This window comes from Glycine max, chromosome 16, assembly GCF_000004515.6.
Source record: "Glycine max cultivar Williams 82 chromosome 16, Glycine_max_v4.0, whole genome shotgun sequence".
Taxonomy (NCBI): Eukaryota; Viridiplantae; Streptophyta; class Magnoliopsida; order Fabales; family Fabaceae; genus Glycine; species Glycine max.
Window position 1 is genome coordinate 3,961,556 of NC_038252.2, and position 27,294 is coordinate 3,988,849.

The 27,294-nt window shown below is 31.6% G+C and overlaps 3 protein-coding genes across 3 annotated transcripts; 1 reads left to right on the forward strand and 2 right to left on the reverse strand.

Moving 5' to 3' along the window:
* Window positions 1–3,515: 3,515 nt before the first annotated feature.
* On the reverse strand, window positions 3,516–6,078 carry LOC100816892 (thioredoxin-like 1-1, chloroplastic). The gene is made up of 4 exons (XM_003548715.5): window positions 5,597–6,078; window positions 4,803–4,979; window positions 4,515–4,679; window positions 3,516–4,076 (listed from the first exon to the last, which is right to left on the reverse strand). Exons 1-4 carry the CDS (start codon window positions 5,870–5,872, stop codon window positions 3,795–3,797), a joined length of 900 nt encoding a protein of 299 aa, XP_003548763.1. The 5' UTR covers window positions 5,873–6,078; the 3' UTR covers window positions 3,516–3,794.
* A 7,246-nt stretch (window positions 6,079–13,324) lies between these two features.
* Window positions 13,325–20,439, reverse strand: LOC100818499 (U11/U12 small nuclear ribonucleoprotein 65 kDa protein). Its single transcript, XM_003548716.5, has 11 exons — window positions 20,078–20,439; window positions 18,416–18,487; window positions 17,902–18,129; window positions 17,019–17,100; window positions 16,702–16,881; window positions 16,172–16,336; window positions 15,916–16,086; window positions 14,568–14,655; window positions 14,313–14,371; window positions 14,034–14,099; window positions 13,325–13,757 (listed from the first exon to the last, which is right to left on the reverse strand). Exons 1-11 carry the CDS (start codon window positions 20,251–20,253, stop codon window positions 13,674–13,676), a joined length of 1,371 nt encoding a protein of 456 aa, XP_003548764.1. The 5' UTR covers window positions 20,254–20,439; the 3' UTR covers window positions 13,325–13,673.
* A 5,302-nt stretch (window positions 20,440–25,741) lies between these two features.
* LOC102665783 (uncharacterized) lies at window positions 25,742–26,352 on the forward strand. The gene is made up of 2 exons (XM_006598921.4): window positions 25,742–25,963; window positions 26,049–26,352. Exons 1-2 carry the CDS (start codon window positions 25,814–25,816, stop codon window positions 26,310–26,312), a joined length of 414 nt encoding a protein of 137 aa, XP_006598984.1. The 5' UTR covers window positions 25,742–25,813; the 3' UTR covers window positions 26,313–26,352.
* The last annotated feature ends 942 nt before the right edge of the window (window positions 26,353–27,294 follow it).

The window sequence follows — 27,294 nt, forward strand, 5'->3', positions numbered from 1 at the left end:
TTAAGATTGAGAGAAACCTGACATATTTAAATCTATAAAATAATTTTCAACCCTTAAAGACTTTATATACGGTTTTATAAATATTAAGTCCTCAAATATTAAGAATAATTTAAAAATAGATATCTGCCTCCACTACCTATGTTTAGCTAAAAAAAACTACATGGATAGTGTCTCCTTGAAGTGTAATCTATGTTATCCTATGTAGTGTTACCTATGTATACATGTTGCGTGTGCATGAAACAAAGCTTAAAAATCATGCTATTTAATTAAAAAAATATTTTAAAGTTTTTTCTAGCATAGTGTATTTTTAAAGAAATATAATACCAGCATTCACAAATTTGGTATTATTTCATGACCTTTCAAGGGATTGTGTGTTTCCCTAATCTAAACTTTCACCTACTATAAAAAATAACATAGTTTTATAACAAGGATTAGCACATTTGGGAGTCTTCCATGACCTTTCAAGGGATTGTGTCTTCCCCTAATCTAAACTTTCACCTACAAAAAAAAAATAGCATCATAATTTTATAACACAAAACTAAGAAAATAACACAAATTTATAAGTTTTTAATATTCAAAGTACACTTAAAAAATTAAATATATCATAACTTTTAGGTCTAAGTTTCATAAATGCATAACAACATTCATTAACAAGAGCTTACATGTTGGTTTGACTTCTATTTTAGCAATGGATCACCACTAGGAGTGATTTTAAATATTCACTCTCCTGATGGTTTGATTAACCTTGGGCATGCGTTGCTGTGATATAAATATGTGATCATAGAGATTGAGTTTGCTTGAGAAGCAAAGGAATGATCCGACTATTTATATTTGTGTGTAGATCCTGTTATTCTATATATGCAATGAATGATTGGAGAAATATTTGCGTGTGATAAGGTCTAACAAATGTACACAAGTGGTAAACATGCGAGTCTTGCGCGTCATGAGTTTTACATGTTCACATAAGTTTTGTATCTCTTAAAAAGTAGGTTCATGGAAGCTAGTTATGAAGGTCATGCACCCCTCATTTTCTTGAGCGTGTAAAGGGAAGCATGTTTTCCAAGTGTGACCTATTTCTTTTGCAACATATGCAGTGAGTACGACCTCCTCTACCAAACCTCTTGTTAGACATGACAAGGAATATGTTGGACTTGGTCATTTTATTGTAACAAGAAAAAAATGAGACTCCAAGAGAGAGAAGTGTTGAACACAATCTTCAATATGAAGGAAAATGGAGTAAGACCTGAATTAGGACCATTAGACTATAATATGAGGGTGTTCCCAAGCCAATTAAGGATGAGGCATTAAAATAAGATAACTACAATGAACAAAATAATTACCGGACCAACTCATATTAACAATAATGGTAATCACGAGGTAAGGCATGGACCTTAATCCCAATTAAAATAAGTATCAATTTGGTTAAATTCTTGAGGTAAAAACAATTATTTGTTCACATTTATTATATTTTTTACCTAAGTGGTTGGATACTAAACTTGAACGACGAAATACTTTTTGTAGGTATTTCACTCATTAAGCACATATTGGATACAAGGAAAATATCATCTTAATCATATAAATAAGCACTTGAAGTAAGAGGAAAATCACCAAAATATACCCATCCAGATACAAAATATACCCATCCAGATACAAAATACTAGTATTAATGTTATATAACTCCTATATAAAGATCATATGACTCAAATCTTAAATGTTTATTTTAAATTATTCTATGAAATGGATCAATCTTCATTCAATAATTACAAATTACTAACTGCATAAATGCATGTTATTACATTACCCAGTGTTGTCAATCCGGATTCACCCTTTTTCCAATTCACTTCTTTCATTTCTAAAATCATAAAATGATTCCATAAAACAAAATGGATGAAAAAAAGGAGTGGACTAAAACTTAGCCATGTGAGGATGGACCTAGACTTCACAACAAAAAGAGCTTCTAGATCTACAATGGACCAATTCTTTGACATGTTTCACAGAATTCACGCAAACGCGAATTAGTCACAGCACTTGGGAAAAACAAGAAAGGCCACGCTCACCCCAACATCAACTGACGCAATATATTTTATCCACCTTTTCCTAAATTTTCTTTGTTATATTTTCACGTCAAGTATCCTAATCTCCAACCACCAATATTTGCCAACACTTCAAAGCGACCCACACACCTCGTTCTTTTTAGCTTCCATATTGTCTTTAAACCTCTCATATCGTAATGGAAATCAAGCATATCTTTATGATGTTAGCCAACGTGACTCCACAAAATTTCTCTTTTCCTCTAAAATTACCATTTTCATATATAACTGTCCCTTTCCTTGTGGAGATATTATGCAATCTTCACTTACAATTAGGATAGAGTAAGGGTACGTTTTGCTGATAAAAAAACAAAAGTAAGGGTGCGTTTTAATAAGTATTTTAATTAAGTGCTTATTTTATAATTTCTTATCAAGTACGATTTAATTAACCTCATTATCAAAATAAGTTATTTTTTAAATGAAATAAGTTAAATTATTAAGTTTGATTAAGAAATTTATTAAGATAAACTAAAAAGACTTTTTTTAAAAAAATAATTATAAGTTACTTTTGTAAAGCTAAATAAATTTTGTTAAAAAGAACTCTCTTGATCGATTTTCTAAATATATAGTGTTTGAGAAGTAGTTGAATTCAATGCCAATAAACTTTCAGATGAAGGCTCTAACATAGTTGTCTTGAAATTTTTGGTTTGGAAAATTTGATTTTTTTTATATAAATTCTACACATTTACTATATTTTGTTAAAGAAATTATGTTTAACATTTCTTTATTTAAAAAACATAAACAGACGGATTCTAAAAAGATATAAATTGATTAAAGTCTAAAAAATATGATGTTTAATACTGATTTTTTTTCGGTACGTCTTTTACTTATTTTCCAATGATTTTTCTTATATTTAATAGGCCTAACTCAATTTCAATTATATTTGAGCCAACCTAATTTGAAATTGACCAAGCTCAAATTGGCATCGCTAATTCTTTTGGTCATACGTAATTACTTAAAAACAGCTTAACCCCAAACAATTTTTAATCGTAAACAGAAAAACCAAATGGGGTTTGGGCTGAGATATAGAATGAGAATCCCATAATTTTTATAATGAGAAATAGCATATTCAAACAAACAATACAATTTTTTTATAGGCAACAATATAATATGAAAGCTCATTCCCTTTAAAATAACTATATTATTCCCTTTTCAACTACCCACCAATCATGAGAACAGAAATAGCCCATCCCATTTCCTTCCCTCAAAGGTAAGAGAAACTAATCCAGAAGTCCCTCAAACCAAAAAGTGATCTCAGAACCACAATACCCTCATACATATCTTTTTTTCGATATGACAATTACCTCATCTTTTTTTCGATATGACAATTACCTCATATCTTAACATGCACCGGGCAATAAATACTTCAGCAACTAGAAAAATACAAAACTAGTGAAAAATAAATTTAAATATCACAAGAAGTAATTGGCTTAGAAAAAGAAACAAAATATCCATTGGTGAATAAAATGGCATTCATTTTACAACAATAGGATAGGAAACGATTCCCTCATACATAAAAAAAAAATACCATTAACTAATAATTTCCTACAGCTTCTAATTTTCTCTAACCTCAGCAAGGCATGGATTAAAATAAACATGCCTTTGAGGAATACACACTATCAATATGACATCTTCACCAAACCAAAATCTACACTGTACAAGGGATAGGGTCAGAAAATGCGTTTTGCTCACAAACTGACCACATCATCTCCCAGAAGTGGTCAAGGTTCTCTCATTAGAGGCCACAGCATTGAGGGTCATTGAAGGTGAAGGAAGAGATCCTGAACCAAGAGCCGGAGCAGAAGCAGTTTCGGTTGCCAACTCTTCGTTTTCATGTGAAGGTTGTAATGGTTTTGGTGAGTAGGTGAAGGAAAGATCTTTGTTGGCAGCAAGAGCTTCGAGTTCTTTCTCCTCTAACCCTATGGTTGGGCCTAAGCTGCATCTGTCTGGGGTGTGTTTGGCTAATGCATCTTTGAACTTCTTGATCTGTAATTAAACCAAAACCAAATATTGATATTAGTAAGAAATCTATCATATTACCATGAAGCAACATAGTACATGAACAATCCTACAGCTAACATATGCATTTCAAAATCTATTATTCAAGTAGTGCAACAAATGTTAATTTTATTTTTTTATATCTCAGGCTGACAGAATTCCTCTTCCTAAAAAACCAATCTTTTTTTTTTCTTATCTGCAAATGTTAGTTTTTTTAACCTAAAGAGTTGAAACAGGCACAATGTAATAATGAACAATTACTTAAATGCCGATAATGCATAGCTAATGAGTTAACAAGAAAAGGACGTCAAATCTCCTAAACAGAACAAAAGGATTTCAAGCATGCATAATATAAATTAACCAAATTAGGCATAATATTATCGAGCCAGATATGAATCAAAAAATTGACATAGGATGTACACTAACCGTGGCATTGGTGCAGCTAAAGCTACATAATCGACCGTGAGCGCCTCTATAGAATCGGAAGAAGGGAAGAACATGGACATTAAGGCTATAACACATGGACTTATGCTCCTCATAGTTCACCTGAAGGAACTGAACATCAGGATTCATCTCTGCAAATTGGCATATCTGCCATCATACCATAAACAAATTAACATCAGAACAACAACATAAATTAGCCAATCATGAAATCACAAAATGTCATGTGGGTTGATCTGTGAATTAGATCAAGGCCAAGGGGTGGAAGGATACCTTAGGATGAAGGGCTTTGCAGCCACCACAACCAGGAGAGAAGAAATCAACCACCACCAACTTGTCCCCTGCGTTTAACAGTGAATCCACAAAGTCTTGTGCTGAAGTCACCTCTTTCATGTTGGGTTGAAGCCCCTTTTCCCACCATTTCTGAACTTTCCCTAGTCTAAGGTTCATCTGCAAAGTTCAACAAGAATGTTCCAGAAACCCTATTAGAAAAACACAATCTTCCCAAAATAAAATGAAATATAAGCAATTTGAAAATTTCTCAGGGAAATTCACAATATTTCAAACAATCAAACGGATCTTAATTCCTCAAACAAAAACAAAAAAAGACTCCAAAAATATAAAATAAAATAAATTCTAAGGGTTATCTGCAAAATTCCATAAGAAATTTCCAGAAATCCCATGGGGGAAACACAAAATCTTCCAAAAATAAAATAAAATAGAAGCAATTAGGAAACGTTTCAGGAAAATTGACAAAATTTCCAACAACAAAAAGGGTCTTAATTACATGAAAAGAATTATAAAAAAAGTAAAATCTAAAGATCATCTGCAAAATTCCACGAGAAATTTAAAGAAACCCCACGAGCAAAACACAAAATCTTCCCAAGATACAATAATACAGAACCAATCCGGAAACATTTAAGGAAAATTAACAAAATTTCCAACAAACAAAAAGGGTTTTTTTTAATTCAATAATAAAAAAATACAAAAGAAACCCAAGAATCGTAAAATAAAACAAATTAAATTCGGGGGTAAAAGCAAAACCCATAAGGGATGATATTACAAACCTGAGTCCCAGTAGAAGCTCTCAACCGCGAATTGACCCTATTGGGTAATCCTCTATTTACATGAAAGACAAGCTTTTTACCCTGAAACTCAGAAGAAGAGGACCAAGATCTGAGAACCTGAGAATTCATCTTCAAAGAAGAGAACTTTCCCACGCCGGAACGGAAGCTACATGTATTATTTGAAAGAACCGTTGAAACCCTTCGATGATGATGCCGTTGACTAACCCCATGCCAAGAAGATGAAACCAAACTCGCCTTGGTTAAAACCTCCGCCATTGAATTTTTCACTTCGCTTCAGAAAACCACAACAAAATGAAAACACAAACCAAGAAAAAAAGTTCTCTCTTTTTGGGTTCAATAGATTTTTCATAAGAGAGAAAGAAATGAGAGAGAAAATTAGAAAAATGCTTTTATAGAGTGCAGAAAAAAGGGAAGAGCTTTATCCACAAGAAGTGTCAAGTGATGCCAGATCCACGTGTAAAGTTGCGGGCTTGAAGTGGAAACTGAAAAATAATAAATAGAAATAGAAATTTAATAAAGTTAAATTGTTTAGTAGACGGCTGTGATGGCGCGGTGATGGGATCGGACGGTGGGAGAGTGATCATACGGAGACACGCGGCGAATTGTTGTGGTTGCGTGGACAATCGCGATTGGATAAGGGACCGTTTAATGAAGTGGTGGGGCCCGCAGGTTGTAACGACACGTATGCGTTATGTTTTGATCAATGGTTTTGGATAAAAGGGGCCCCTTGGGCCTTAGTCACTTCTTTTTTCTTCCAACAACATCATCGCCGTTCAAATGATTTGATAAATTACGTAAAAAAAAAAAATAAACTTGTTTTGTTTTGTAAATAAACATATTTGTGTCCCAAGTGTGATGTGGTGAAAAAATTAATTCCTTGAAAAATAAAATGTATAACTTAATTTTTTTTAAAAATACGATAAATTTAATATTATAATTAAATTTATAACATCATTATATCATTAATTTAATAATATTTAAAACTCAATTTAATGTTAAATAATATTTTTTAAATCAATTTGATATTATATTATAAAATTTAAGAATCAATTTATTATTAAAATGTCTATAAGGTTAATTTATATTTAGAGACTAAATTTGATTTTTTCAATTTTTAACTATCCATTTATTAATATCTCATATTTTCAAGGAATCAAATTCACTATTTATGTTTTTTTAATTATTTCATTTTGTCCAGAATTTTACCTATTTGAATAATTGAATGAGACATGGACGGAATCAGCTTTTTTTTTTTTGGCTGGACGGAATCAGCATCTAGCATGGAATATATTTATGGTGAATGGATGTTTTGCGATGAGTTTTAAATTTTAATACGACCATTTCATGTGAAAAAATTGTATTTATTGTTTTGTAGAAATTAAATGAGGGGGATTATATTCAATCTTGTATGTATGTTAAAAGAAAGACCGACACAAAATTTTACATAATATAATTATGTAAATAATTAGCATAAAAAGATTCATTCCCATAGTATGGACTAGTTTGATTAGTTTCCTTACATATATTCATAAATAATTTAAATGTTGTTGATGAATTGACTGTATTTAATTTGTAATTTAGTTGATTTAATTTGACACAGCATCACCGTCCGAATTTAGGTTGTTTTGGATTTGTCAACCTTAGGAGGGGATATATGAACTTAAATTCGTGGATATCCACATGTTAAGTACATGGATAATTGGATAATATATTTTTTTAAGCCAATAATTTTATTAAGTTTTTGAGTTTGATTTGTCCAGACCTATTGGATTTTATCTATGAATTCGTGAACTATCTGGGTAATTGGTCTAACTAGTATTGTTAAGACATTTTAATGCTTTTATTATTGAGACTATTATAAATGTTGATATATTTTAGTTTAATATTTTAATATTTAGTGTTTAATATTATTATAAATGTTGATATATCTTAATCTGATAAATTTTAGATTAAATTTGAAGGAGAAAATAATCTTTTAGTTTGATGATATTTTAGTTTTTAAAAATATTTTTTTAAATCATTATTTGGGTTCATGACTGGTTTGTTTATTTATGGGTTTGACGGTTAGATACGAACTTAACAAAAGTTTATTTATTTTGTAACATATAATTATCCTATCCAGAGATAAAATATTTTAATATTAAATTAATTGTTTTTATTTAAGACTTTTATAATAGAAAAACAAACAAAATATTAAGTTGAATATTAATAAATTATTGATCTAAATAGTAATGATCAAATAAGATCTTAATTTTGAGTTTTATGAATAAAAAAAATGTGATTAAGAGAAGAAACTCAATAAAAATGGATAATTAGGTCTTTTAATAAAATTGATAAGTATTTTATAACAATAACATAGTATAATAAAAATAAATATTAAGTTGAACAAGGCATTCATCATAATTTGTTTTAATAGATTTTAGATTTTTTTTTATAAATAAATAGTTAATGTAGATTTTTATTATAAAATTATCTAGGTTATATTTGTCCCCTCTAATTTTTTTTGGTGAGTCCACCCCTAGTCCTATCCATTTAAAACACAAGCTTTAAATAAGTGGATATATTCACCCTTAATCAAATGACAATTTATACATTGACGTATGGAATTGCTCTTTTTTTTTAAAAAAAAAAAAAAGAACTTCTTACCTCTAAATGATCAATTTCCACTTTAACTACAAGTATATTTTTACTAAAGAAAATTATGAATACAATCATTATGATATTTTTTATTTTTATTTTAACGCAATGATATTTTAGTTCTTTTTTTAATTTGAATTAATAAAAAATAAATACTAGGTGGAAACAATAACTCACACATGTTTAATCGACTAAGGTATATTACTTGCTATTTTAGTTTTCTTTTTTTATTGTGTATACATAATTTTCTAATTTTTAAAATCAATCACTCCTATTACTAGTTGATTACCTATTATTTATTATTAAAGGTTAATTCTTACGTGGTGATGTGACAATACATGTACGCAAATTATTGATGTTAGACAAAATCTTGGCATAGACTATTCACGTGACATTGTGATAGTTGGCTTAGTGCATGTTTAATTTGAAGTTACACATATTGAAGCATACCTTTCAATACAAATTCAACGGATAAAAATAAAATGAATGCAAAAATAAAGGTTCTAATCCGCTGCTAAAATTATTTTTTTCGAAACATAATTTTGCAACTATAAACCAAGCATGCTCTTACATTGATAATATATGATTCAAGAATTGGTAAAATGTTAGAAGTTTGAAGGTAAATGACAAATTTAATGATAAAAAAAGGACCGATTTTATTCATAAGAATATGAGACATTGTGAATTTTGGTTCCTAAAAGTAATAAAATTTCAAAAAGTTCATAATAATGTCTGTATTATTACTTTAGTACCTAAATTTAACGATTTAATATATTTTAATCTCCAAAAATATATTAATTGTGTCACTTAAGTCAAACGACTTTCCTTTTCCAGCCTCAACTGGAACCTATCCTTCCTGCATACCCTGAGATTACTGAATCCTTGCATTTTCAGGAACCTTCTTAATTTACCAATTACCAGTATGTATCTTGATCTAATATTTGTCTGTGAACCTCCATTTATATGTTTTTGCCTAGTCGATCTATTATATAGTAAATCATATGATATCAGACAACCTCCATCAGCATTATGAAAATAAAAAATTAATTTTAATTTTTTGTCTCATCTTTTGAAAGTTTTGCTAACCCATTAAACTATTTATTGATTTTCCAATGCTTTTTGAAGCCTTAAAGGAAGTGGCTGAGATTATTGACCTACAGTGATGCAATGATTTTTTTTTTGGGGGTACTAGAATTCATGTTATGAGGACGAAATATACTATTGAAGTCACATATATCTTAATCATACAAGGTTTGATTTTACTTAAATTGTGATCTTATCGATGCATTTGTAGTTGGATGATAAAAGTTAGTTTCCTCATTAATATGCCCTTATGCCCCCGCGTGATATTCTTAATTTGAAGATAGCTAAGCCACAAATTATGTGTGGCAGCTTTAGAAATGCTTTTAATAAAGATTTGAATGCAAACGGCTCCAAGAGGTTATTAAGAGCTTTGTGGCAGGAAATTCACGTGAAGAAAATCTTCTAAAAGTCAAAAGACATTTCACAAACCCTGTATTTTTCAAGAATATGGATGTTGTGCGGTGAGATTACCATGCATGAGATCCTAGCTAACATTTTATTCAATCTCATTCATATAATTTTTTTAATATAAAATGAAAGTTTTAAAAAACTAATGGCGAGATTGAAACACCTTATATATCATCAAATGTTTCTTTTTTGTTGTCGTTGAGTTACATAAAAGAGAATTTCTTTCTTTTCTACTTTTGTGAATCCTTCCGGTATATTTCGGCTATCATTAATTTTCATCTCTCACAAATCATAATAAACAAATCTTTTAGAGCATCTCCAATAAAATGTTTACATGAGTTATTTTTTTATTGGAGTATATCACATGAAAATGCTTATATAAGTATAATTGTTTGTATTAGATATAAAATTAATTTAGTTAGTTACTAGAAGTTATTTGAGTAAGTTAGTTGGTTACTCAAGTTATAGTTACTAGAAGTTATTTGAATAAGTTAGTGTTAGTTACTCAAGTTAGTTATTTTTTATCTTTGTATAAATATATCAAATTTGTAATACTTTGATCAATGAATGAATTGAATGAATTCGAAAACTATCGTTCATTTCTTTCATTCCTAATATGGTATCAAAAGTTTTTGCTTCCGTGTCTCTTGCTTCCTATTGAAGCTATTTATGGTTCTACCCGGTGGTGTAGATAATACTGTTAGCCCTTGCTTTGTGGCTTCGAGCCCTGACTCGAGGGGGCATGTTGCGAGTCCCACATCGGGTGGTTCACATTCATGATTAAGGGTAGATCACCCCCTTATGAATCATTTTTTTAAGGGGACCTTTCGAATGTCTGGTTGATCATGAATAAAATCAGTGGGTGTCATTGATGATTAAGTTCTTATATAACTGGGTAGACCACCCACTTATGAATCATTTTTTAAGAAGACCTTTCGGATGTTTGGTTGGTTTTTTTTTTTTTCTCTCATGACCATGGCTGCCATTGATGATTCTAACCCCTTCGTTCTTCATTCTTCTGAAAATATTGGCATTGTCTTAGTTTCTCATCCTTTCATCGTGTTTTCGACAAAGGCTTAGTTGTTGATGTGGTGTTGTGGATGAATTGGCGTAGACCGGTTGCGGTGCTCGTTTATGCCACCACATTGTGATACCTCTTCAAGGGTGTTGGTTACAATTTCTTGTCTTTCGTCACCAAAGTTTTTTGCCAACAAGATTTGATGCTTGCTTTGGACTCTTGGAAGCCGTCGAAGTTGGTCGAAGATTTCTCGAAGTTTTTATTTTGATCAATGCATTTCCGACATGTTTCGTTTTATTTCCCGTTTTCAATTTTTTTTCTTTTTTCTTTTATCTTTCTTCTTTAATGTTGATGTATTGTATTCTCCAAGCTAGAAGTGTTTTCAACACATTCCAGCTTGCGGGGTGTATTAGACATAAAATTAATTTAGTTAGTTACTAGAAGTTATTTGAGTAAGTTAGTGTTGGTTACTCAAGTTAGTTATTTTCTATCTTTGTATAAATACATCAACTTTGTAATACTTTGATTAATGAATGAATTGAATGAATTCGAAAACTATCGTTCATTTCTTTCATTCCTAATAGTTTGTATAAGCAACCATGCTTAAAACATTTATATCATAAATAACATATGTTCCCGCAGTTGTAAGATCAATAACATTAAGTTAAACACTCATTTTATCAATTTTAACAAATGGAGTGAATTTTTGTAAAAATATTTAAATTTATGTTAAATTATAAGATCTACAAAATAAAGATAAATAACTCATCTATACAACTATAATGCATTGTAGAATACCATCAATTTTACTAAAAATAACACAAGTTCAGATCATTTTCACCGTGAATGTCTCTCTCTATTGTTATGTAATAATTTGTGAGATCAAATAGATTTTGTGCTGTAAAGAATTATCAGTTTGTATCTTGATCTAATATTTGTAGTTTTCAGTAAAACCATTTGTACCTCCTTTTCTTTGTTTTTACCTTGTTGATCTATTATATAGTAAGCAAATCATATGATAGCGGACAGTCTTTTATCTGCATTATGAAAAATGCAGTTTTCATTTTACTTTTTGTCTCATCTTTTGAAAGTTCTACAAACTCATTAAACTATCTATTGATTTTCCAATGTTTTCAGTCTTAAAGAAATGGCTGAGATCATTAACCAACAGTATTGCAAAGATTTTGTTGGTCATCCATCTTCCTAGCCTCCGAGCAGAAATGGCATGCTTCCACCATTCTTTGTTTTTGGGGCATTACTTCTACTCAGTGGCGGATCCAAGACCCTAAGTCAGTGGGTGTAAATTATAAAAAATAAAATCAGTGGGTTCAATTATATAAATATAAATGAAATAAAATATAAAAATATAAGATTTTATATACAAATTTAATGAATTTTAAAAAATGAGGGGATGCAAATGCACATCCTCGGCTGACTGTAGGTCCACCACTGCTTCTACTGTTTTTCATTATTTAGCAGAGCTACTAAGAGTGTGTTTGTTTCTGCCCATTCTTACTTCCACCATTCTTCTCTCTTAGTGCATGTTTGGAAACTCATCACAAAGTAAAGAGTTACATTAATTTATCCCAAAAACGTGGAAGCTATAACCAATAGCTTCTGGTTAAACGTGGAATATCAAATCGACAACATGCAACCAAACACACTATTAGTGGATTGACGTTGATCATGATCCCCTATTTCAAGCATACCCTAAATCATTTAACTGTCTCTTTGTACCTTGCCTTTGTCCAGATTTTCTGCCCTTTCTGACAGTCTTAATACAAGTGGAAAGTCAAAATTTTATGAGCTTGTTAAGATGGTTTACAAAGCATGGCAGCAGCAAGTGAGTGACATTAATATTATCCTGGCAAAATAGACTACATAAGTTATATTTATCTTAATCACACAAGACTGATTTTATAAATTGTAATCTTATTAAGCATTTGTAGTTGGATGATGAAAATTAGTTTCCTCATCAACATGCCCTCACAGGCTCATCTGATATTCTTTGAAGATTTGCTAAGCCACATTTTTTTCATAGCTTCTTTAGAAATACTCTTTACAAAGATTTGAATATGTGCAGCTCCAAGAGAATATCAACAACTTTGTGCTAGGAAATTGACGTATGATTATTTTTATTTTTCTGGATATCAAAAGAAATTTCGCAAACCCTGTAATTTTCAGCAAACATAGTTAGGCTAGGGAAGGAGATAGAGAAGGATGATGAAGAGAAAGCAAAGAAAGAAACAAAAGGAGTTCCCGTGACTCAATTTTATGTTTAAATTTCAATTATTAATTTCGATCCAACGGCTCAGAGAACTCATTTTCATCTCTGTCAAAAGAAAAACCTCCAACGTAATACAGATATATGTTGGCGATGACAAGCTGCAACTGACTAGATTTTTCTTGGAAGAAAATGTGCCAATTACTAGCCTGTTAACAAAAAAATTATCTAAACCTAATGCAATGTCCATGTTGTCGGAGCCATTGTTGTCAGAACCAGAATTGTGTAACGTTGTCTGGATCCAAGTTTCCTATATTTTTGTTTCCACAGCGGAAAATGAACCAAAAAAATATGTATTTCCTTCTTAATTTAACCAAGAGGATCCTCTTATTTGAATGTGCAATACATTTAATAAAAAAAAATTGTTCCTATACACGATGTTTTCTGCAATGACCGTGATCTGCATTTCCAACGCCTCTAGCCAGCAATGTGACTCTAGATTCATATAGCATTCATATTCCCAAGGAGAATGTACATGCCAGCATCCATATCACTGGCATTCCTGAAGGTGGTGGTGGCGGCAGTGGTCTAATGCAGAGTCCTCTCCCAGGAGTGAATGAAGAATGCATCATTAACCATCTGTTATACGTGCAATCAAGCAATGAGCAATTCCTGTGTCCATAGATTTAGGTTGCCTTAGCAGCAGCAGGATTTCGACCAAACTGGATGATCATTGGCTTGCCTTTTAATACATATCCATTCACTAGATTCTGCAACCAATGGTAACATGCAATATAAACCATTAATAACACAAACAAGTAAATAACTTCATGAAAAAATTCTTGTTGGGACAGTTCATGAAAATATAAAACAATTATTAGCATGTCAAACTACACATGCTGCAGTAACAATCCACCCACAAACATACAAAAAAGACTACAATAGAAAAGGAAAGAAATATCCGAACAAAATCATCTTGAATAAAACATCATTTTTTTCAGCAAACAATTAAAAGCAGTAAAACCAATCTCGTGTGAGAAACATACTAAAGCATGATGAGCCAACTCAATTGAGGGAAACGTTATAAACGCTTGACCCCTCATTCGTCCTTCCTGAAATTCAAAACTAGCTGTCAGTTTCAGGCTCACAAATATGCTATTACAAAACTTTCATGAGGATATAAATACTGGTCAGTTGACAAGTTGAGTCAGCACACCAGCATGTTAATCAACTGGATAATCTTATAAATAGGCAATGCTTATTTTGGATCTCTTTTTTGCATAGCATCAATAGGAAAGTTGATTATGGAATAATGAAGACCTTACCTGCATCAGTTTGACTTGAAGACCAGACTTAGCAGCCTCAATACTTCCAAACAAGGACCCTATAGCAATGAAAGAAAGATAAATGTAAACTGTGGAGTTAACATTCGTACAATATATAATATGTAAATCTCAGAATATTGTTTCATTTTGGTTTTTTTATAACATCATTATTTCATTTTTAGATGTAAAGCATTCAAATTGCAAGTGAAGACTATTAAACAAAACTTGAATCCAGTAAAAGTCTTGAGAGCTCACCAAATATAAAATAGAAATCATCAGCAATCACATCTTTTGCCAAATTCTTAATATACAACACAGGAGCAGGATTTCCAGCTGTATAGTTCTGCACATTGCACAACACAATCCATCAGTTCAAGAAAGTCGCAAAAGGATAAATATGTGCACTATAGAAGCTCTGATAAATTATTTCTTGATAGACCTTTCATAAGTCATAACTAACCGTAGGAGAAATAAGGTGAGATGCTGAGAATCAAGCCTCAAAGGTCATGAGGAAAACATGAAGAATACTTACATTGGGGATGTGCAGCTTAAACAAATCATGAAAAAATTTGTCAAGGGATTCTAAAAGATCAAGACGGGGAAATCCAAGCTACTCTTAAATTTATATGTGCAAGCTCACAAAAATGGTACCCATTATAGAGACAGGATAGTTTTCAAAGGTAAACAAAATCTAAATCTTTTTTCCCCTGCTATTGCAAAAAGATCAAGCATGCTAGTGCAAAAGCTGATTCAAAACCCATCCTATTTACCCATGCTTTCAGGTAATCATCTAATGGAAAATAATCCAAACAGATATTTAGGACTTGTTTAGTCTGGAGAAAACTTTTTCTTTTTGTAATTCCTGTTTTCACATATAATTACAAAAATGTCACCTTATTTTCATTTTGTTTCTTGCTTCTGTGTATTTGTACCGGATGTGGTGGAAACAGGGAAACAAAATGAAAATAAGATGGTTTTTTTTATAATTGTTTGTGAAAACAGGAAAATGGAAATGCAAGAAAAAACATTTTTCCAATCCAAACAAGCCCAATCAGCTTATAAGTTATAGATATGAGTATGACTACATCTAGCCTTCTATTAGACTCAATAACTCAAGTTCTTGTGAAAATTTTGGTTAATATTAGTATATTACTACTCTACAAAGTTAAAGAAATACAACCTACATGCAGGATATGACATTGTGAATTTGTGATACAAATTACATCCAGCAACAGAACATTAATATTAATATCATATACAAAATAACAAAAATAAAACAGCAGGCAAATTCCTTAAGCCAAGTGTATTGTGTTTTCTTATAGAGTTTTGAAGCAAATTGTTCTTATTTATAAACCAATGCAGAACACGACAGTTGCAGCAGTGAAATGCCACAATTAGTCCTCAGCCACATATAATAAACCATGATTTTTTATGACGTTGACAAAATTGTCTTTGAATCAACTAGTAGAGACTAAATTGGAAAATAACTTTGACTGCACGGTGAATGTATGATTTCCACATAGACTGGTGTAAAGCTTGCTTCTTCTTGTTGGGCATATAGTAGTGGAATGGAAATGTAAATGCAGATATTTTATATCCATACCTTAAACATTGGAAGGGATAAGATTTCCTCAGGAGGAAGCTTTCCTCTCTCTAATTCATCTGGAGTAAAAAATTTGTTAGGATCTGGAACATCTTTTTCTGGCTCTTGTAACTCTTGTGTTGTGTCATCATCTTTATGTTCTTTCACTGTTGCTTTGGGAACAATGTTTATCTGTAAAATCATAACGCAAACAAAAATAAAGAGCTGAAAATATTGTTAATTTGTTCTCCAAAAATAATCTCTGCACAAGAAATACCTTTAAGACATGGTTCTTTTTTATCACAGGGATTTCCTTTGGAACCAAGGTGGCTGGTTTTACTCCAACAGACTCATGAGCCACACCCTTATCAATAGCAGGGCCAACAATGGTCTCACGCCTGGCACGCTTTTGTCCAGACTTTTTTGTTCTTGCTTCAACCTCCTAAAAACTTGTTATTAATTTCCAATAATAACAATTTGACTAAAAAGATAGGAAAAAGATATCTCCTAATGGCATCATAATTTTATAGTTTGATATTCACTAGTAAAATAATTTATGTTTCAATAATAATGTTTTCAAATTAAAACATAACGACAGCTTGAAAGTGCACTAGTGCAGCGTAAGTATATTGTGCAGCGATAAGAAAAGAATATGAAAATCAATTAAATATTACCTTAAATGCATAACATTAGACTTTTAGGTGGATAAAAAAAGAACATGTTTTATACCAATTCTTACATATTTAGGCAATCTGCATATTCGATTATAAAGGATGTAACCAATTCTGAAAGCAGTGAAGATGTTACCTCATCTGAAGATTCCATCTCCGATTCGCCACTAGACAGATCTGCAGACCGAGGATTCACAGTTACAGTTGGTGCAGGTGGAGGTGGTGGCAGTGCTGGTACCTCTGGAGGTAATGGAGGTGTGGGCAGTGCCATACGAAATGGAGCTGGGATGTTCATTTTGTTCATCAAGTGTAGAACCTGTATAAGAGAGGTACAATCAATATGATTACTATTTGTGGTCAGTTCAGCACAAAACAAGCACACAGAAAAAAAGTTACAGGTGATTGAAAACGAAACCAATAAATCCTAGCAGCCTGTACTAATATTGGAACAACCTGAGTGTAAAAGCGGGGAACAGCAATTAGAGCATTCACAATATTGGTCAATATATTTCCATCAGGCGGAGGGTAAGCATACCTGGAAAACAAGTTTTGTTAAATTATATGCAAACCAAACAAAATGGTACTACACTGCAAAGATGGTTTTTAAAAAGTTATCATCATATATAATATCATCCATGATTAATATTAGGATACTAAAAACTAACTTTATTCAGTAAGATTTTCCCATGGAATAACATTTGGTAAACCCATCCATGGTTTTCTTTTCAAGTTTCCACCCCAAATGGCCAAATGTAACACCTAAAGCAATAAAATGGGCAGAAATAATCACCAGAAATTAGATTTTTTATATAATAAAAAAAAGAATTGTACACATTAGATAGTATTGCAGTTTGCAATGACATTACACTTTGCCTAATATATTATTATTGAACCACATGCAATAAAAAAAACAGTCAAAGATGTTAAGGGAGAGTAAGAAAATTCAGAGGAAGAGGGAGAACATATAGATATTAGACTGTTTATTCTTTAAAATGTTCTATATTCAAGACACGATACTTGCGAGAAGAATGGTGTCAAGTAAAATGGGCTACCATGACATTACACAAATAAATTAAGTTGCACAAAATTCTTAGAATAATTCTTTCAAATTGATTCAAGACTATACCCCATCATCCTCAACAATAAATAACCATAGACTTCTTATCCTTTTCCTCTGAATTTACAATAATTTTCTTTCATTTTTTAGTCATGAGTCATTCATTTTGTTAAATTATTTTTCATATTTGTGCACCTGGCAGGCTGGCATCCCTTTAGCATCCTACTTCAATAAAAGCAACAAATATTAACAACTGCAGAGTAAGAAGAAGCAGCATACTCAAGATGTGGAGGAAATGGATAATTGACACCAAGTCTATCAGCAATAGGTTCAGGAATAGGGAGGCCTCCTGATTTTGTATCTCCATCAATAGGTTTGGTTACATTTGCATTCATCAGCATTGATGTTTTAGGGTCCTTTCCCAGCTGGTCTCCGCTACTTTTTTCACCATTCTCAGTTGGGTTACTAGCTCTCTCTGCTGACAAGACTTTACCAAGAAATCTCAACCTGATCAACCCCAAGCAAATAAAGATATGATCATTTAAATCATTTAGCTTCTGAAATATTTTATGGTTTTATCTTTGACTCATCATGAATTTATTTATATATATTTTCTTTATAGTGTTGCAAAATCAGGAACCGATTAAAAAAGATATCAGAATAGATTACTGCAATGTAAAGCCAAATAAGAATACTGTATACCAAGGTTATCTCTTCAAATATGGAGCCAAATTATTTCTATATTTGAAATAAATAAAAGTATGCTGTATGAAAATGATTCAATTAATAATACCCATTTAGTTGTCGTTGTGCTTGAGATGCCACAATCTCATTTTTGAAATCCGCAAAAGCACAATTTCTCAACCTGCATTAAATCAAGAATTTAAGATTAAAGCATCATTTGGAAGTATTGCTGAACAGAAATAAGTTGGAACAAAAACTATAAATTGGCCAAATGCCACTCAAATCTTCCACGCCCTTGAATAAAGAACATGTATGAATGAACTGGAAGCACCACCAAGGACAAAAACGAGGTTCAAGTAGCACAGTAGTTTAGCAGTAAAACATAAAGGAATATAAAGTTGAGGCTCACAATTAAAAACAAAGGTAGATTAATGAGCTGGAGACCTATAAAGTTGCATCCAATACATAGTTCTCTCTGAGATATGATAGCACAAATAAGTAAAGAAATTATTACTTCAATGAACTTAGTGTGTGTCTGGTTACGCTTTCTAAATGCACGTATTATTAGCAAATTTTAACATCCAATCCATTAAAATAAAGCAGAAGCTAGTATATTTCGCTTTGATACAACACACATGATGTGCAGCCAAACACACTGTCACACTATTACAATTTTTAGATGGCTTTCACTACTAAGCAAGATTAAACTCTTGAAAGGGTAAAAAATAACGACCAAAAGGTGGAAATAGTAGGGAGAATGAGAGGATGGTTTCTTTCCTATAAAGAAATATAAAATTTTGTTTTTTTTTCTTTTATAGTCAATAATTGTTGAACTCCTTTAAATTTAACTAGCCCTGTGATCATTCAGCCACCAAAAAAATTCTCCTATTCTTTGGATTCATTTCATGAGGCCACAAATAACCAAACACAGCATGCAAAGTAAAAGACACATAAGCAATTCACATAACATATAGTGCATCTGCCAATGTTAAAACACAATCCCACTCTAAGGCTCCGCCGCTGCCTGAAATGAAGAACTATACATCATGTCTTTAATACAAACACAGAAGGCTTTGAAAAACAGTTGTGATCAACATCAAGGTTTTTGAACACCGTGTGACCCCAATTGCAGCCACATTGGCTACATTTGTCCAAAATTTTCCACAAAAATCAAGGATTGCGACAATACCACGATCATAATTTAAAGCCTTACAAACTCACATTCCACTAGTTACTTCTTCTATTCAACCTCCCTACCATTTCATCAAATCCCTCCTATTTGTATTTTCATTCTCGCTATGTCCAATTTAAAGGATCCGTATCAACATTGAAATATTGCTATCACTACAAATAAACTATAGAGATATAAGCTGGGTTGAATGGTTAAGGGAGAAGGGAAAAGGTCGTGGGCGGGTTTAATTCCCTCTGATAACAAAACTAACTTTCTAGCAAAATAACATTTGCCGATAAAAAAACGACAACTACAAATAAACTAAGAAACTGATATCACAGAGTTATAAGGTTAATCTAGTGATTGGGGAAAGGTGAAGGGAGGGGGGAGAGGTCCTGAGTTTGAATCCCCCAAACTGGCATCTATAACAAAACTAATAAACTAACATTTGCCCATAAAAAAAAAAGTAAAAAAGAAACTGACTTGACAGCACAATAGTGATAAAAACGTTAAACATGGTCATGTTCAAAAAGCATCCAAGAGCTTCAACTAAAATTGCGAAAAGAGAGAGAAATGTTGGGAAAGTTGAAAGGTGAATACCTGGCGCTAGAGCAAGGGCGAACAAAGGAAGCGCCGAAATTGGCAAAGATTCGAGAAAGGGTGTCGTGAGGAATGGCTTCTGGCAAGTGCTTAATCAAAAGGGTCACCGGCACTGCTGATTCCGCGTCACAAGGCTTTGACTCTGTGCCCTGAAACGCAAACTGACTGCAAGCCATCAAATGAAATGTCACCAACTGCTACCACCTTCTTTTTTCTGGGCACAGGGGAAGAAGGAGAAGGTGAATTCAAATGCCCAAACCACTGTGGTGAAAACCGCACCGACCGACCGGTTCTCCCGCAATCCGATAGCTTGACCAGGTTAGCGTAGCTACTAGATCGGTTAAGTTAGAGCTGTTAAAAACAAGTTGGCCTGGCCCATTGGGCTCGACCCATTTTATAAACGGGTTAGCTCAACATCAGTCACTTAAAAGATTAATTCTAAAAGAAAAAAAAATGACTTGATGCAACCCACAAGAAATTGTGGGTTAAACGGGTTAATCCAGCAATTCATCTAAAGTAATTTTTTTAGAAAAATAAATTTGGATAAATTTAAAAAGTATTAGTTAAATTAAATCTTTTATTATTCACACACCACAATATGACATATTATTACAAGCTAAAAACCTAACAATAATAAAATTTTAAAAAATAATCTTCAACAAAACACTAATTAAATAATATTGAACAATATTACAAAATATTAAAAATGTATTTTACGTGAATTTTGCTCTATTTTTAGTTAAATAAATAAAACACTTTAAAGTCTTAAAATATTACAAAATTCTAATAAGTTATTTTTTTTAAGTGGGTCAATCCGACCCACCACAAGTTCAGTCTCGATGGGCTAGGATGTAAGTGGGTTGGGTCAAGTTTATACAGTCAATTGTAACTTTTTTTTCCTTTTTTGGGTCTGGCCAAGACCCATGGTGGGTCAGGTTGACCCATGGTTTTGGACTCATTTTGGCACCCCATGGTCAAGTAGGTAACCCAAACAATTTTGATGGAATCTAGTGAGCCGAATGGTTCTGTTTGTTGCACTATATCTTTGAGGGTTTATGAGTTGTTTTATGCTTTTGCAATTATTGGATTTGGAGGGCTAATGAGAAGCAACCAAGGTTGTGGTTGTCGCATTGTGCCACATGGTAGGAAGGAGAAGCTCTGCGTCGTGGAGAGTGGTGCCCTTTTGGTGTCTTTGCTCAATTTTATTGTTTATTTCACTTTTTTCACCCTTTTTTCTCTCTACCAAACGAACCATTAGGGTAAATGACTAATTTGGTTCATGTACTTTACACTTGTTGTCAATTTAGTCTTTGTGCTCTGAAAGTGATTAATTTAGTCCTACTTGTCTACACTAAATTGTATTTTATGATTGTGTGTTGAGGTATTTTTTTTGTTTTGGGTATTGTCACATTAGAAATTTGATAAGTATTGAATAGAACTTACCGTTTTAATGGTACATGTGCATTTTTAAATTTATATAATTGTCATGGATGATTTTGTCATTAAGTTATATTTGTTGGGTATCATTTTGTCACTGCAAATGAAATTATTATCATGAAATTAGGAAAAAAGCCTTATTCTCAACATAATCATTACCTTTTGTAAATTCTAAAAACAAAAATAATTGTCAATTTAGTCCAAAATACTATTTACTAATGTGAAATGTATCCTACACATGTCGACCCATTGTGTGACCTTCACTTCCACCACATTGATATGTCATGTCGTCATAAACATTAACAAAAATGGAGGAGACTTGATGACAAAACGATATTGTCAGTATATTTGCAAAATTATGAACTAAATTGTTCATTTTTATAATACATGAACTAAATTGATAACAGTGTAACATAGAGGTTATTTACCTTAATATTTATGCGGATCTTTTGGTATCTATGTTGTGCTTTAGGGTTAGGTTTTTGTGGGCTTTTTAACTTTCTATTATTTTGTTTTCCAAGCCCAAGTTTATAGTTTCTACTTTTTACCACAAAATTTTAAATGACAATTGGCTTTGACTTCTAATTAACTTTTATATTGTCTTTTTAATAAGTTTAGTTAAGATAATAAAAGAAAAATCAATTAATAAATAATTTAAAATAAAATAATTTTTATAAACACAAAAATTTAGAGACAAATGTTTTTTAAACATAATTTATTTTGGTTCTTTTGATAATAAATAACTAAATAAATAAGAAGATTCATTCTAAAATAACTATCATTATTCTACAAATAATCAAAATATATAAGTAATGCATAAATATTATTGGACGTTGAATATGTTTCTATATTAAAGTCTTCGTATTATATTAACCAATAATATTACTTTAATATTTTTTTTACTGCAATATTACTTTGATCTTGATAATTGTTATTATTTTAATTTTAATATGATTTAATATTTATGTGTTTTACCTTGATATGTCTCAACAATTTAATTATTATTTTAGATATTAGTTTTTTTTTTTTTTATAAAAACTAATATATAAGATCAAATCGAATCAAATATTAACCCACTAGTTAGACTACTGATCATTGATCTTCCACGGGGCTGATTTTCAAAACATTGACCCAAACATTTTGCAGTTGCCGTGTTGTGTTGTGCTCACGGCAAGGAAGTGTATTTTTCAATAAATAAATAAATGGATAGTATATTAGTATAAAAGGGATATGCAAACAGCAATTATCACGACTGGTCCAAAGATGAACACATTGGGAGTCGAAGGATGTAAACCACATGAAAACATAGTGGAAATTACTTAAGACACCACATTTTTTGTTTGGTGCACCTTCTAAGTTTGTAAAGTCCTCATCTTACTCTTCTCATCTCACTCACTCTCTTATTCTCTCAATCTTCCACTTCACCACAGGTAGCACCATCACTGACTAAAGCCTGTCCATGACCATCACACATCGGGGTTGCTCTTAGCAATGTCCTTGGCTTTGTAGAGAATGGTGTTGCCAATGTGACAACCGTGGTTGAAGAGCATGAGGTGGTTGATTTTCGACTTGAGTATGAGAAGTTGGGAAAGGTAGTGGTTAGTAACAATGTCGAAGCAAGAATTGATGTGTATTACCAATTGAACATTTTGTAATATATTTGTATGTGTCACAAATTGAGCAATTCATAATACATATAAATGCATTATAAATTGAGTAACTCATAATACATTTTAGTACTATTGATTACTCAATCCATAACTATATCATGGAAGTGTGATGCAATGATGAGTTTAGAGTAGAATGAAGATTCATGGTTCAAAGATGCAAGTGATAGTGGTGAGTGGAAGCACGGTGGTGAGTTTGGTGTGGTGTGGAGGTGTTGGGTGTGATAGTGGTGGTGTTTGAGTGTGGTAGTGGAGTTTGGTGGAGGTGGAGTGCATTGGTCATGGAGGTTTGGGAGAGGCGGCAAGGGTTTTTTACTTGGGAGAGTGACAAAAAAAGGAATATTAGGAATTTTAGAGGTGCATCAAGCAAAAAATGGGTACACTAAGTAATTACCGAACAATGTGGAGTAAGTTGACCCAAAATGAGGCCGATCAATTCAACTTGTTTTTGGTGGGTTGACCTATAAATGATGTTAAAAAAATTAGGCTTACATATAATTTGAGTGTTTATAATTTTTTTGGTTACTACTCTTTTGTCATTCAAAATTATTAATGATTGTTCATGTGGTTAATAATTATTGACGCTAATAAGTATATGTTAACTTATTGACAAGCGCATCAATTATTCTAAAATAGTAAGATCAAGTATTATTTTCACATAGATTTTCTTTGTATTCAAGATAATATAAATCCAATTTTTGTGCAATTAATGGATAAATTTAAGAAGTGCAAATTGAATCATATTGTTTGTAAATTAGATAATTATACGATTCTAAACTATGACTGAACAAGGAAAACAAACATTGGGAATGATGAAGAATTGTGAACGTAGGAGTTGAAGATGTTGGGAGCTTCTTACCCAAACTCCTCTTGATGTAATATAGTTAATTTTTTTCTCTATTTAGTATTGCTCTAGTTATCACTACGTCTATTAAAGTATTCTACCAGTGATTCCTTCACATGAGAGAGTTTAATTCCCCTAATTCATTTCTTAATCCATCAAGAACTAAATTAGTCGAATCGCATGACTAAAAAAGATGTATAAACAGGCTAAACCGCCTCAACTATTCCTAGTAATGAAGCATTTAAATGTTCTTTTTGGTTCTAAGAATTAAAAACATTTTTTAATACCTAAACCAAAAACTACCAAAACAGTATAAATTTAACAATTTAGACATCTACCGCACAAAAACTCAAAGAATTCCGAAATTCCAACAATTTACACAAAAAAAGCAATAAAATAGAAAAATATTGATAATCCTTATATGTTTAAGTTATAGAATCTACTTATCCATATTGATTATTAGTATCATGCTAGTAAGCGATGATGTCATGATATGTCATACCATAAACCAATGTCTTATAATCCAAAGTGTCACTTTAGGAGATATTAAAAAAGCATAATTTAGAGAATTTTTTTTAAGTCTCTTATTAATGTAAATCCGCTACACGTTGATATGTTACAATTAACTAGAAATTAATTTAACTAGAAATCAATTTAACATAGATTTATGAATGTAAACATCAGGAAAAGAAACTAACAGCAAAATGATACTCTCTAATCCCTTTTCATAATTCAATTTAAATAAAAAGAGACATATATGTTCTGTGGTGCCAACCTCAAGAATTATTTTTGTGTAAAACACAAAAGAAAGATGGAAAGAATTATTTTTTAGTTTAAATACATTTTTAATCCTGTGATTTAGTGTTTTTATTTTTATTTTTCATCCTTACAATTTATTTATTTATTTTTAGTACTTATAAATTATGTTTTTTTATTTATTTTTAATTCTTAAATTACTTTAGATAATATTTTTCTTAATGTTTAAAGCATTATCTAAAGTGTCTTAAAAATTAAAAATAAAATAATCATAATTTATAAGAACTAAAAATAAAAAATAATTTTACAAGAATAAAAATAAAAAACATTAAATTATAGGAATTAAATATATATATATATATATATATATATATATATATATATATATATATATATATATATATATAATTTTTTTTTTAAAAAAAAAAAACATGCTAGAAATTTATCGCTAAAGAAATTTATCCCAAAACCTATACTATAAAGTTGCATATTTATATGCTTGTCGGGTAAGGCACACTCCTTTGTTGTCGTAGATAGAAGATAGCACACAGAATTGTAATATGATTCAAAGGGTCAAATCCTTACACCAATTTAAAATCTGAGTGAGATAAAAAAGGGGTAAATAGTCATTTTGGTCCTTGAAAGTGTAACTCGCTGTCAATTTGATCCTTGAATCGAGATAAATTGCAAAATAGTCCTTGAAAGTGCAATCTGTTAGTCATGTTAGTCCCTGCCGTGAATGGAGTAGTAAACGCCATCAATTTTCGCTGATGTGGCTCGTTAAGTGCCACACAAACATGATTATGTGGATTTTTTATTTTCTAATTTAGTTTATTTTAATGAAATGAGGGACCAAAACGAAAGTAAAAAACCCTCATATATCCTCCTCCTCTTCTTCTTCTTCTTTAACATAACCCTTAAACAGAACCTATGCCCTCTTCTTCTCCTCCTCCTCCTCCTCCATATTTGCACTTCTAATCATCTCAATAGACCTCAAAAATCGCACCATTTCGTTCTCTCTTACTATCAACAATGTCGCAGAGGAGCAATGCATCATCATCTCGAACAAGAGTTTCATCACAAGTTGTTCTTTTTTGTGGTTGTGGTAGAAGGGTTGTTAGGCGTGTTGCTGGAACAAATATTAACAGAGGAAGGACGTTTTTCACTTGTTCAATTAATAAGGTATGTCTATTTCACATTTATTGATTTAGGGTTTTGATTTCACATAGGGGGTTTTGATTTAGGGTTTCTATTTGGGGCTTTTCAGGATGAAGTTGGATATTGTGGGTACTTTATTTGGGTTGATCAATTGATTGAAGCACTTGGAGTTGATGATTCACTTGGGACATTTTCCATGGAACAAAGAAGACAATTTGGAAGAGAGGAAGATAAGACAATGTGGAAGGCTCAAGTTAACTCAAAGCTTGATTGTATGGGGATTGAAATGAAGATGTTTAGAACAATTGTCTATGGAATGTTCTTAATCCAATTGTTGTCAATGGTGGTGTTTGTATGTATTCACAAGTACTAGGAATATATATATTAAGTGTAATGATGTAATTTGAGTCTTAGTGTGTTCATGTTGTTATCTACTTGAATGCTTTTAATCAATTTGATGTAATGCTAATCTAAGGAATGTTATTTTGTTGTCTTAGTATGTTCATTTTGTTGCAAAATTGCATAAGATTCAGTTCTGCATAAGGGCATAATCTGTCAAAAAACAATGCTGCATAACTGTATAATTGGTTCCAGAAAATCAATGCGTAACTGTCATTTTAGTCCCTAAAAGATATACATTTATATTGTTTTAGTCCCTGCAAGTTGTCACTTACTGTCAACTTAGTCCCTGAAAGTTACACGTGAAATCAAAATAGTCCCTGCAATTTAACCAGAATTTTACCAACCTCACCAGAAACTTAACCAGGAAATATAGTCCCTGCAGTTTAACCAAAATTTTACCAGAAATTTAACCAGAATATTTCAATACATAAATTATTCAAAACATATGCATAATTGCATAAGTGGTTCAAAACATATCCTAATTACTCTATTACAACTTCATAATTTGTTCAAAAGATATGCATAATTGCATAAATGGTTCAAAACATATCATAATTACTCTATTACAACTTCATAACTAGTCTTCAAAAGATATGCATAATTGCATAAGTGGTTCAAAACATATCATAATTACTCTATTACAACTTCATAACTAGTCTTCAAAAGATATGCATAATTGCATAAGTGGTTCAAAACATATCCTAATTACTCTATTACAACTTCATAACTAGTCTTCAAATTTCTTCAACCTTGATTTTGACCATGTCCGCTTGGGGGAAGTCTAGGAGTTTGCATGAATGTCATCATCACAAGCTGACTACTTGGCATGGGACACGAAACCATAAGTGGTGTAACATCCTCATCGGGTGGTGGTGGAATCCAATTGGGTGGTCTGCGTGAAACACCTGGATAGCAACATCCATGCGTGAATTGTGTAGTCATCAAGGTCACAA